The sequence below is a fragment of the Melanotaenia boesemani genome, chromosome 13, assembly GCF_017639745.1.
Source record: "Melanotaenia boesemani isolate fMelBoe1 chromosome 13, fMelBoe1.pri, whole genome shotgun sequence".
Taxonomy (NCBI): Eukaryota; Metazoa; Chordata; class Actinopteri; order Atheriniformes; family Melanotaeniidae; genus Melanotaenia; species Melanotaenia boesemani.
Genome location: NC_055694.1, coordinates 28,767,048 through 28,779,418, shown reverse-complemented (window position 1 = coordinate 28,779,418; position 12,371 = coordinate 28,767,048). Strand labels below are relative to the sequence as shown.

The following is a 12,371-nucleotide window of genomic DNA, read 5'->3' as shown; positions in this document are numbered from 1 at the left end:
ATAGGCTTATTTCAAGATAACGATGCCAGAATTAATAAGGCTCAGATTGTTTCACCCATGGATTAACCATGACAGAGTCCTGACCTGAACACCAGTGAGGATCTTTGGGGTGTTCTGGAGAAGGCTTTGCTCAGTGGTCGGACTCTCCATCATCAATACAAGATTAAGGTGAAAAACGAATAAAACACTGGATGGAAATAAATCTTGTGACATTGCAGAAACTACTGAAACAATGTCACAGCAAACGGATGCAATAATTTCAGCTAAAGATGGTCCAAATATATCTAAAATACTAGTGTTTGAGTGTGTGCCAAAGCATTGAAGAGTTTTTTTTCCTTTGGTCAGGCAATGTATGATGTGTGTGTTTGTGTGTAGGGAGTTGTGTGTGTGTGTGTTTAATCTGTAAAACTATTTTGTTATTGTTATTTTTTTATTACTATTTTATAATTATTATTTAGATTAAAATAACAAAGTAACATATGGTTAAAAATGTGTTTCCACTACATTATTTAATGCATATTTCCAGAAAACCTGAATGGTAACAAAACAAAAAAGCAAATAAATTAGCATTTTGCTGAAAACAAAATGTGAGAAATTACATCTTACGTATCACCTCAATGCCAATTACATCATATAGCTAAATGTCTTTTTCCCAATATAAACCTGAAGGCAATAATCATATTTAGCCTTTTAGTGCTTTTGATATTTTTTTAATACATGGATAAAGGAATTGTCATGCGTCCTTTTATGCAATAATTATGACCTAAAATGTATGAAAAACAAAAAGATATTTTAGGTGGTAAGAAATATATCTTACCATAAAAAAATTCTCATTGCTTGAATTCTGTTTGTATTTCAGTTATACAAGGAAACTGACGTACGTGTCTTCATGTTTTTGTGACCAGGTAAATGCATTCCTGTCCTTTGTGATACCTATGGTGGCCATCTCTGTGCTGAATGGGATCATTGCTAATCAGCTGCTGCAGATGTTTCGTGAAGCTGAGCAAGATAACCGTGCCTGTCTCACTGGAGAAAATCCCACTTTGCTAAATATAATGGTGGAATCCAACCGGGCTCAATCACTTCGGCATGGGGTTCTTGTTCTCCGTAAGTGAAAACCAGCATCACTGTACAAACACACAGAACGTATTACATTATACAGCATGCTTCTTTATTGTCATGTACAGTAAGTCCTCTCTTTTCTGTTACTTGTTTGCTGAAACTTTCTGATTTTAAATACCGGATGCTAATGTTCTCAGATCTGATCAATATAAAGCCATTTTTTTATCTGAAAGTCTTTTCCTGTCACAGTGATAAATCCAATAGTTTGGAGCATCTTTACTGTGATCAATCAAAATTGTTATGTTGGGAGGGTTTAGAAGTAACTGTGTCGACACTGAATCCTTTACATCTGATTAGTTATCTTATTTTAGCTATCTTAAAAGCTTGTAGACTAGTTTAAAGCTCGTTAGAATTCCACAGGCAAAATCATCCTTCTCCCACTCCAGTAAACATCCAGAGAACAGACATTGAAATAGAGGACTCTTAAAAATACCTGGGTGTTCACCTGAACAACAACCAGGACTGGACTGATAACACCAAGGCTTTCTATGGAAAGGGTGATAGTCAGCTGTATTTGCCGAGGAAGCTGAGGTCATTTCGGGTGCAAAAGACCCTACTAAGAACTTTTTACAACTCAGTGGTAGCATCAGCCATCTTCTATGGAGTGGCTTACGGGGGCAGCAGCATTTCAGCTGCAGACAGAAAACTGCTTGCAACTGATTTAACCATTTAATTGTATAGGTTACCTAATGGACTAGCTCCCAGGTTTTCTCAAAACGTCTTTGAGATTGCTCAGATCTACTGATCATTTGCTTTTAGTTGTCCTGAAGGGACGCCGGCACATAGAAGATCACAGACTGTTTGTGCTCTTAATTACATTTTTATCTTTTCTCTTTTAGATTTACAACACTTTGGTCAGCAGCAGCTCTTTAGCTCACTTTAGTTATGTGGAGATAAAAAAGCTTTTCTAATATGTTCTGTTTGCTGTTGTATTGCTGTAATAATAATAATAATAATAATGTTACATTTAAAAAAATTTCAGTCAAAATTATGTTTAATGTAAGGCTGTCAAAAATAACACATTAAGGGTGATAACTAATTTATGTGATGAATTGCGTTAAAATTTTTTAATTTTTTAAGTGCATCATGTATCATTTATGATGTGAGACATGGAGACAGACAGAATAAGGAAAAAAATATTGTATGCTTTTTAAAAATTTATTTGTAAATTCTTGCGTAATTAGTATATTAAGTATTTGGAACCTCCAAACAGGCAAGAATTCTGACCCTGTTACTTCTTCTTTAAGAGGCTTTTCTATCCTCCACTCGTTACTTGTATTAATGGCACCTGTTTGAACTCATTATCCGTATAAAAGAAACTTGTCCACACCTTGACACAGTTACACTCCAATCTGGCATCAGGCATCTGCTTCGGCTGCTCTCATGTCTGTTCGTGGAACATGCATGATTTTTTTTTAGCAGAGAAACTTTCTAATCGTTTGCCTGTGTTGATTATTTGACTAAAACAACAATGAAATGAATAAAATCCAGAGTTTTCTTTAGGAATATGAGCTAATATGGGAGCAAAGTGAGCTCGCTTATATGAACAAAGTTTAGAAGAGACAACAAGCTGATGTTCCACAACTTTCAATCAGACAAACTCACTGTCCCACCTCGCCTCTGAAAGAACTGGGTGACATACTGTCAACCCCTCTGTTTTCTCTCCAGTCTCAGCTGTTTTTCTTTTCTTTTAAACTTCCCGGTTTGTGAGGCATCCTACCGTCTTACCATCCACTCGCTGTCTGTAGCGCTGAGCTCTGCAGCTAATGGAGCAGGTGGACTGAACCACTTAAGGGAAATATAAAGGGGGGGGGGGGGGGGGGGGTATAAATGCTTTGTTAGTATTACAGTTGAATTGAGGGCCCTTCTGGGCCCCTGTCAATCATGGGCCCCGAGAATCCTTCTCCTTTACCCCCCCTTTTCGGCACCCCAGCCTCAACCCAATAGAAAATCTGTGGAGGGAGTTGAAAGTCTGTGTTGCCCAGCGACAACCCCGAAACATCACAACTCTAGAGAAGATCTGCCCAAAATGCCAGCTACAGTGTGTGCAAACCTGGTCAAGAACTACAGGAAATGTTTGACCGCTGTCATTGCCAATTGAGATTACATTACAAAGTACTGACTGACCTTTTGCTATTGGCCAAATATTTATTTTCTGCACCCTTATACAATTAAATTGTTTAAAAATCATACAATGTGATTTCCTGGATTTTTTTCAGATTCTGTCTCTCACAGTTGAAGTGTACCTATGATAAAAATCTTTTTAAGTGGGATGACTTGCACAATCGGTGGCTGCCAAACACTTTTTTGCCTCATTGTAATTTAAAAAAGCAAGGAACATTTGTGAATGTATGATGGCCCTCGGTGGCCAAAATTCTTTCAGACATAAAGATGTTTTCTGTGACTGACTCTACTCTTGCAGCAATGCAGCAATGACTGCATTACATGTAACTACTTACATGTACATGTACATCTACTTACACTGTGTACATGTATACTGTCTTCTTCAATGGTCCTATTGAGGCATTAGTTGTCCCAAATGGTGCTTTTGCACCTATCAAACAAAACTGGTACTGCAGTTTTAAAGCTCAGGGGGTTCTCACTTCACACAAAGTGACATATTTGTTCATTCAAAGACACCATAGTAAAAACAGTGGCCCAAATATGGCAGCTACATGTTGACTGAGTAGATATAAACAGCATAACAGCAAACATAACAGTCATTTTAGAAAGTGATTAGATACCAATAGAAACACAGCTTCTTCTTCTTCTTAAAAGTTTTTGGCACTTTTGGGGACCTGAACATGCTCAAAAGCTCACCAAATTTTTGCTACCCCCGCAAAGGAATGCAAAAAATTTGATATTTTGGGGTGCTTGGGACTGTTCGGGCAAAATTCAACGAGAGCGCCACCTATTTATGATGCCCCGCCACTACACGTCATCAATCTTTATGAAATTCGCTACACATATTGTAAATGCTCGGGTGAACAAAAAATCCTCTTAGAGCAATTGCCTAAAACCAACAGGACGTCAGCCATTTTGCGTCAAAGTCGCCATTTTGGCGTTTCACTGACGTCGTTCAAAATCTGTCTGTCTGCTCCTAGAGATTTCATCATACTGCCACCAAAATGGCTCAGGATGTTCAGAAGGCATGTGTCTTTAAAAGTTATCAAAAGTTTTCTAATAGGAGAAAGGGCATAGAGGGGGCAGGGCCTCAAAGTTTGACGTCTCGCCATGAAAAATGAAAATGATATAACTTCCACATAAAACAACATATCTGAACCAAAATGGCGATGTATGATGCCAGTCCCATCCTGAACAAATCTACACGTCAATATTTGGGTTATGAATTGGCCACGCCCCCTGGCGACAGGAAGTCATGGTTTTTACTCAAAGACCCACTTCCCTGAAGTTTTGGACACAACCAGGTCCAAACTGGGTCAGACAGCAGAAAAGAGGTTGGTGATGATATCCAGTGCAAACTGTTGCTCTACGCTGCAGGGCGAGACCGTGGCGCCATGGTGAACTTAGATAAGACACCATGACGTCATAAATCAGTATAAATCCCTCAATTCTGATCCAATCCCCATCAGATTTGTAGGGATTATTCAGGGTCTGGCCCTGAACAGATCTATATGACCAATTCCAGACTAGCCCTAAGCCCTGCCCACTTTCAACAGGAAGTGCTTTTTTTCAGACTCCGGGGTCCATCTCCTCAGGAATGAAACTTACACACGTCAAAGTGCTTCACAACAGATCAAATCCTTTCATGATACCACAATTAAAAATCTCAAGTTCCTCTGCCAAACGTAACCATGGCGAATAATGGTCCGAAGCCATCAAAAAGGAAGTACTTGTAACTGACCCATTGTAAAGTTGATCTCCACCAAACTCGCCAGGGAGAAGTGCGGTACAGCCGGGAGCTCATCCACATTGACATATGCTGGAAAAATTGCAGTATGGCTCTATAGCGCCCCCTACAAATACTTAATTGATCATAACCGCCCACTACATTGACTGATATGGCTGAAATCTGGCATATTGATAGAACTTGGAAGGATGTACAAAAAAGACTCTTTGACTTATATGATAACTTCAACAGGAAGTCAGCCATTTTGAAAAAAGTGTAATTTTTGTGGTCAGTTTTGCATGTTTCTTTGCCTTGCATTTAAACAAACTCCTCCTACAGATTTTATCATATTTACCTCAAAATCAGTCTGAACACTCCAGCGGCATGTGTGGTCAAAAGTTATCAAAAATTTTCTAATAGGAGGTGGCGTTCAGTGGCGGCGACTCATCAAGCTTTGATGTTTCTCCATCAAACACGGAATCCATTATTTCTGACATACAACACTTAATATGCACCAAACTGCACATGTTTCACTTCAGTTCCATGCTGACCACATCTACAAGTCCAGATGTTGTCATCTGGAGATTGCTCAATGCTGCATGGCGAGACCATGGCTCCATGACTAACTTGGATAAGACACCATGACATCATTAATCAGTATAAATCACTCAATTTTCATCCAATCACCATCACACTTCCAGTGATTAATCAGGGTCTGCTCCTGAACAGATACATAGAACTACTTCTGGTCTTGGCCTAAGCCCGCCCACTTGAAACAGGAAGAGCCTTTTTCAGACACTGGAGTCCCTCTCTTCAGGAACAAACCTCACACACTCAAAAGTGCTTCAGATCAGGTCAAACCCTTTCATAATACTCCAGAAAAAAACTTCAAGTTCCTTCGTCAAGCAAAACCATGGCGAATGGCTTCCACCGCCATGAAACAGGAAGTACTTGTAACTGACCCAATGAAATGTGGCATATTTATATAACATGCCAGGACAACCAAAAAAGCCTCTTCATGTCCTGATGTTGTCAACCCCATAGCCTCGCCCCCTGGTAACAGGAAGTCCCACCATTTTAACCCTCTAATATCTGTAAAACCAATTCAAACTCATCAGTATCATCCTTCATGAAATCATGATTGAAAATGTGACCGAATTTGAGCAGCATCATAATTAAAATGACTTCCTGTGATGTTTAAATCCTTCGCCATGTAACAGGAAGTTGCTCTAACTCTGTTGTCAGTTGACCAGTGGAGGTGATATTTTTCTGTTGTCATTAGACTTTCAACCTGAACAGGTTTGTACATGAGAAATGACTATAGGGCCACCTAGTGGACACGTGGAATTACCCTTTGGATAAAATCATGCTCCCGTTTATTAGCCGCTGAGAGGAGCGGAGATGGAGGAGGTCACAGCAGCAGAGGTGGAGCAGTTGCCGGGTGGAGCAGTGCAGGAGGTCACAACAGCAGAGGAGGAATTAATGCCTGGTAAGGCAGAGCAGGAGGTGGTAGAACAGCCAGTGGGTGTGTGTATGTGGCCAGTTACAGAGTCGAAGTTGTTTTAGAAGCACTTGAACTCAACTGTCATGTCCACATTAGCAGGTGCAACACTTCACTTCTAATAGCCAGTAATGGCTGTCATACTCCTCCATACTTTCTGGGTGTTATTGTTCTGAAATTTCCTCTTGAGGCTTAATGTGTAATCCCTCCTGGCCCGCCTCAAAGGCCTCTTCAGGTTATGTTGTATGATCCTTGCCTCATTCCTATCACCAGTGTTAAACAACTGTTTTTTAAGTTCAAAATATGCGTAATGTTGTTTTTGATCTATGGCTTGTTTGCAAAGCAGTGGACAGTTCTCAGGGGCAACACCACATCTGTGCAAAATTTTATATAACTTGGGACACATTCCACAACCTCATCAATACTGTTTCCCCTGTGCTTCCCCCCACAAGTATATTCCAATCTGTAGATTCAAAGGAGCCCCTCAGTGTGTTGATTGTCTCTGGGGTCCACTGCCTAAATGATCTACTGATCATTAGTTGTCTCATCAAACCCTGCCATCTGTTGACCAATGGAGGTGATATTCTCCTGTTTTCATTAAAGTTCCAAACTGAAGATGGTCCTACATGAAAAACAACTATAACGCCACCCAGTGGCCACGTGGAATTTTTCTCTTGATAAAATCATGCTCCGTTTTGTGAGACTTCAACACAGTTTGTAAGAAACAAGTTCATGAAAGCTACAGATGTCATCAGTGGTCAGACTGAGGTGCAAGTTGATCCTCTCATGAGGAAAAGCACCCCTTAATAAAGACCACCTCCTGAGGAATGGGCATACGGCTGCGGCGAGAGCAGCTGTGCTGTAGGAGGGAGGTTGCCGGCTGATGGGGTGGTGCAATAGGCCGGAGCGGCACCAGAGGTGCGAGGGCCTTCATCGCTGCTTGCAGTTTTAATTTCTTTTATATCCGTTTTATTATTTAGGCCCCCAAATTTTTATTTCAGTTTTATTACCCATTAGTTGTACAGCACTTTGGTCAACAAATGTTTTTAAATGTGTTTATAAATTAAGTTGAATTGACTTGACTTGGAACTTGGCTCCTATTTGAATGAACATTTGTGCTCCAAGATGAATACAAACGTTGGCAAATCTGCTTGACATGTTACTCTGTCCAACAGAAAACTTGCCTCTCATTGGCTAAGATACTCCTGACAGTGGAACCACAGAAAGATTACAAAATTCAGAAGTGGAGCAGGAGATTATATGTGGTTGGGATGCGTGCGTTAGAGTGTGTTTGAAGTAACTGCACCATCTGCCAGTGGGCTTTTTCCACTTTGTAGCATTAAACTGGATTTGTGGTATTCAAATTCAGGTTTGTGTGTTAAATTGGACCAAAATCCATTTTAAGTGTATGGAGGTCAAAATTCACTCACTTTTCTTTTCAATTTGTGCTCTAATCTGCCAACAAGTCTGTTTAATACTGCCAATTAATGAAGCACAGACTCAAGTTCAAGGAATCTTTATTATCCCATGAGGGTAATTTGTTGTACAAGACGCAGTAAAAACAATCAGTCAGTGCACACAAACAGCTCAAAAGTTAAATAGTTTAGGCATACATATTAGAGAATATTCCATCTATGAAAACTTGCTTTGATTTTTATGTGCACAGAAGCCATTATCTCCAAGAGGTTTTGTCAAAGCAGCAAACAAAGCTAAAGCCTGGTTATGCTGAACTTCCTTTAGTATTACAACCCTCCCTGGAGGAGAGTCACAAAGTCTCTCAGAAAAAGGTTGATACACAAACTAAACAGGATTTAGACAGCAGGAAGAGAAAACAAAACAGCAGAGACTCCACTGGAGATAAAATTAAACAAATGCACACAGATAACAAGCTTTCAAATTTCCTTCATTAGCAAACATCTGACAATTTCACAAACATCTGACAATTTCACAATCAATTAATTGTTTGGAAAACTTATTTCCTGACCTGCATGTCAAAATGCATATAGCAGTGGTCGATGTATCTTAGCACCAAGGCCAATATGGTGATATTACTGTTACTGTGATGTGTAATATTAGATCATTTTCTTCAATTAATAAATTGCCATAGATAATAGTTTATTATTTGTTTAATTATGTTCACCTTGACATATCTAGTGATATTTGAGAGAAAAGCTTTCCTGAAGAGTAATGATTGGGCACTTCTATATAATTAAAGTCATAATAATAAACTCACTATAATGAGCAGGGTGATTGTTATATTCCTTTGACAATGAGTTACAGCGAACTGTCACAGTGGGGAGGAAGTGGACCCAAAAGCAGGACAAAAAGGCAGGAGGCAGACGGAAACTAGGAATAAAGGTTTTAATCAAGACTCATGCAAAAACTTACAGGGAGGAAACAGCGGTGACATGACAGGAAAACACGACGGATGATCTGACAAAGGACGACTGAAACCAAGGGGCATAAATACAGAGGTGAACTAACAGGGAGCAGGCGAAGCAAATGAGCAAATCAAACCAGGTGTTCTAATAAACAGGAAAATTAAACAGAATGAAACACACCAGGAAAGGAATTGCAAAATAAAACAGGAAACTAGACAAGACAATAAACCCACAGGACGGTAAAACTAATCCAAAAACACAGATCATGACACGGATAGTGAGATTTCCTAAGCTAACCTAACCTACATTTCATCAGGACAACCTGGTGGCAGCTGCTGCTGTGTGAACAGTGCACATAGTAAGAGCTTTTCTGCAAGTAAAAGTAAAGTTTGTTATGCACTGCCAAAAAATAAATAAATAAATGAAAAGTACTTACAATACTAACGGCTGTGTATATATAAATGTTGTTTTTCATGCTGAAGGAACAGCAAAAGAAAGACTAAACCAAATGCTTGTCGTCTGCTCTGATCCTTTGGATCATTGATCTGTAATTCATGTCTTTGGTATTTCATGAAATATTTACAATAAAACACATCATGCATTTAGTTTTTGAGTGTGCTCACCTCTGCCATTATATCGCAGGAGGAATATGAGGCTTGATAGGATTAAGGGGAATATCGTTGCCAGATGGGCCCAGTTTTTCTGATATTCCTAATTAAGAGCTGTAGTTGCAATGAGCTGTCTAAGAGCTTTGCACAATGACAGAGTATGCTGTGAAGTAGTGATAATCAATGGGCTTAATGACGTGAGGCAGTTTAGATATGGGAAAAGATTTGCAAGACTTTTTACACCCACTCATTGTGAGAGAATCTTAGCCGTAATGTGTCTCACAGTTTGTGCTCAGTCATAAAAATAACCTGAATATTGGATTTGAATATGAATATTGACCAAGATGAGGCACATAATTGTTTACTCCAACACCAACACTACTAACCACCCCTAATTAATTTTTTTCATCCTTCATTAAGCTAATTAGATTTGCTCTTTACAAGTGTTTGAATTTTTCTTAAGTACATTTTACACGGCTCCCAATTTGAGCTTTTTTTTTTTAAAACAATTCATGTTAGAAGGTCTTACCACTAAAGTATAATGTGTGTGTGTGTGTGTGTGTGTGTATATATATATATATATGTCCTACAGGATGCATATAGATTGCACCCAGTTACACTTGTAATTGGCAGTGTAATCATGGAAAGGTTTCATCTATCACTTCATAGATAAAGATGTGTTGTGCAGTTGAAACTTAATAAAAACTTTATTTTCATGCAGTGGACACATATGTTTAGCATTTGGTTGTGATGAGTAATTATAAAGGTTGATACTACAGATTGAGTGTAGAAATACTTTCCTGAGTTTAGATGTCAGGGTCTATGCACACAAAAGACAACCTTAGAGCAAACAAGAATAAAATGTAGCAATAAAAAAATATATTAAGTTTGACGTCAGTTTCACATTTTCTATTGAGGAATGAAGGCACTGAATCTACCAAGCCTTGTCTGCTACATGAATACTCAATCATAGGTGTGAATGATAAAGCATCCTTGCTTTAGAATTTATTTTTAAACATGAGTACAGAGTATCGGCAAAAACTTGCATTTTTCACATCCAGCCTAAAAGCTGCCAAGATAGCCTTTTATCAGAACAAGATCTACAATGCTCCCAGCAGCATAACTGTTCATGGCATTTAACTCTCTTCTATCTCCACCACCTGCTCAGCCTCCCACTGTGTTGACTGCAGAAATGTTTGCTTCCTACTTCACTGAAAAGGTTGCTACCATCAGTAACCAATTCACTGAGCCTGACCAACTCAACCTACCCAACCAGCTACTGGTGGCTCACTCTGCTCTTTCTGCTCTCTAAATGAAGACAAAGTCTCTAAACTTCTAGTCAACTCAAAACCCACGACCTGTCCTCTTGATCCTGTTCCTACCGACATCCTGCAGAGCATTTTACCTACAATCAAATCTGCAATAACCCATATCACCAACTCCTCTCTTAATGTCCATGTTGCCCAGTCTTGCCAATTTGCTCTCTACAACATCAGGAGGATCAGACCCTACCTGACTGATGGCACAGCTCTTGGTCCAGGCTATGGTTATTTTACACATTAACTACTGCAACTCCTTACTGGCAGGCCTGTCTGCATGCTCAGTTAAACCTCTGCAGATGATCCAGAACGCAGCAGCACGTCTGGTCTTCAACCAGCCCAAAATAGCTCATGTCACTCCGTTGCTAATCGCTCTTCACTGGCTTCCAGTTGCAGTGCGCATCAAATTCAAAGCTCTGCCAGAGCTACACTCCCTCTTGACAGTTACGCTCTGCAAGTGAAAGATGCCTAGTGCTCCCACCACAAAATCAGTAATCAGTAGCTACACTCTTTTCCTAAAGACTCAACTGTTTAAGGAGCATTTCTGCCCTTAGCTTAACTCTTCTAATGAGTTAGAAAGATTTGTCCAGCTCTTTGGCTCAACTCAGCACTGAATAAGCTGTGTGCACTTACACCCAAGATGATATTGTGTGATGAGATTGTGATCTTTAATCGATAATTAAACAAAGGACTATTGTAGGAAGGGAAGGAGAAAGAAAAAAAAATGACACTGCCACTATAGCACTACACGACATCCAACTGGACTCACAGCAGGCTGACTACCACTTAATTATGACGTCCCCTCCTGTTTCATCTAAATGACTATAGAATAGAATAGAATAGAACAGAATAGAACATGCATCAGGTTCATATAATCTAAGAGGAGGTTGCTATATAAATCTGGTATTTATCACTTTGGTGTGCGATCTCTGTCAGAATAGCATGACGGTGGTTTAAAAACTTGTAAATATGTTTACTCTTTACACTGTAAGATGATATGGTCAGCCCATCTCATACATCAGCAGGTCCATAAACAGTTCTACATAATTTTCTTGCTAATAACTGCTCAGAAAAGCCTCTCGGATCCACATACATCTTAGGGAAACAGTTATGCTGAAATAGCTAGATGTTCACTTAAATCAGAACAGATCTGACAACTACTACATTTTATGGTTTTGTATCTTATGAACTACCAAAGCAGTTCTCGTACCCGTCTTTCAATTTATCATTGAGGCTTTTTAATTATGATACTGTGTAAAAGTTGGGTGACTGCAACTGAATGTGTCTTATATGGAGGAACAAACTCATAATTAGACATGTGTATAATTCATTTCTCTTTTTTAATTTTATTTTTTCTTTATTCAGACCTGTCAAGAGCTAATCTGGTAACACCCACCTTCTTACCACACAGAAATTCATAAATATATGTGGAAATTAAAATAAATAAATAAATGAATGTGGGAAAGAACAAATGCATTCCAATGTAGAAAAATGTAGAAAATACAGAGATTAAAAATGTATTTGAAATAGATACATGAATAAATGCAAAAGTATATAAGCATTTTTCCATTTCTTAAATCAATTATACAA

General features: G+C 39.0%; 1 protein-coding gene across 1 annotated transcript in view; it reads left to right on the top strand.

Moving 5' to 3' along the window:
- The window catches only part of ntsr1 (neurotensin receptor 1 (high affinity)), an 85,254-nt gene that overhangs the window by 50,507 nt on the left and 22,376 nt on the right, over positions 1-12,371 (top strand). Inside the window, exon 2 of the mRNA XM_042004808.1 lies at positions 906-1,107. Within this exon, the coding sequence (XP_041860742.1) occupies positions 906-1,107 (202 nt within the window). The remainder of the gene's footprint in view (positions 1-905; positions 1,108-12,371) is intronic.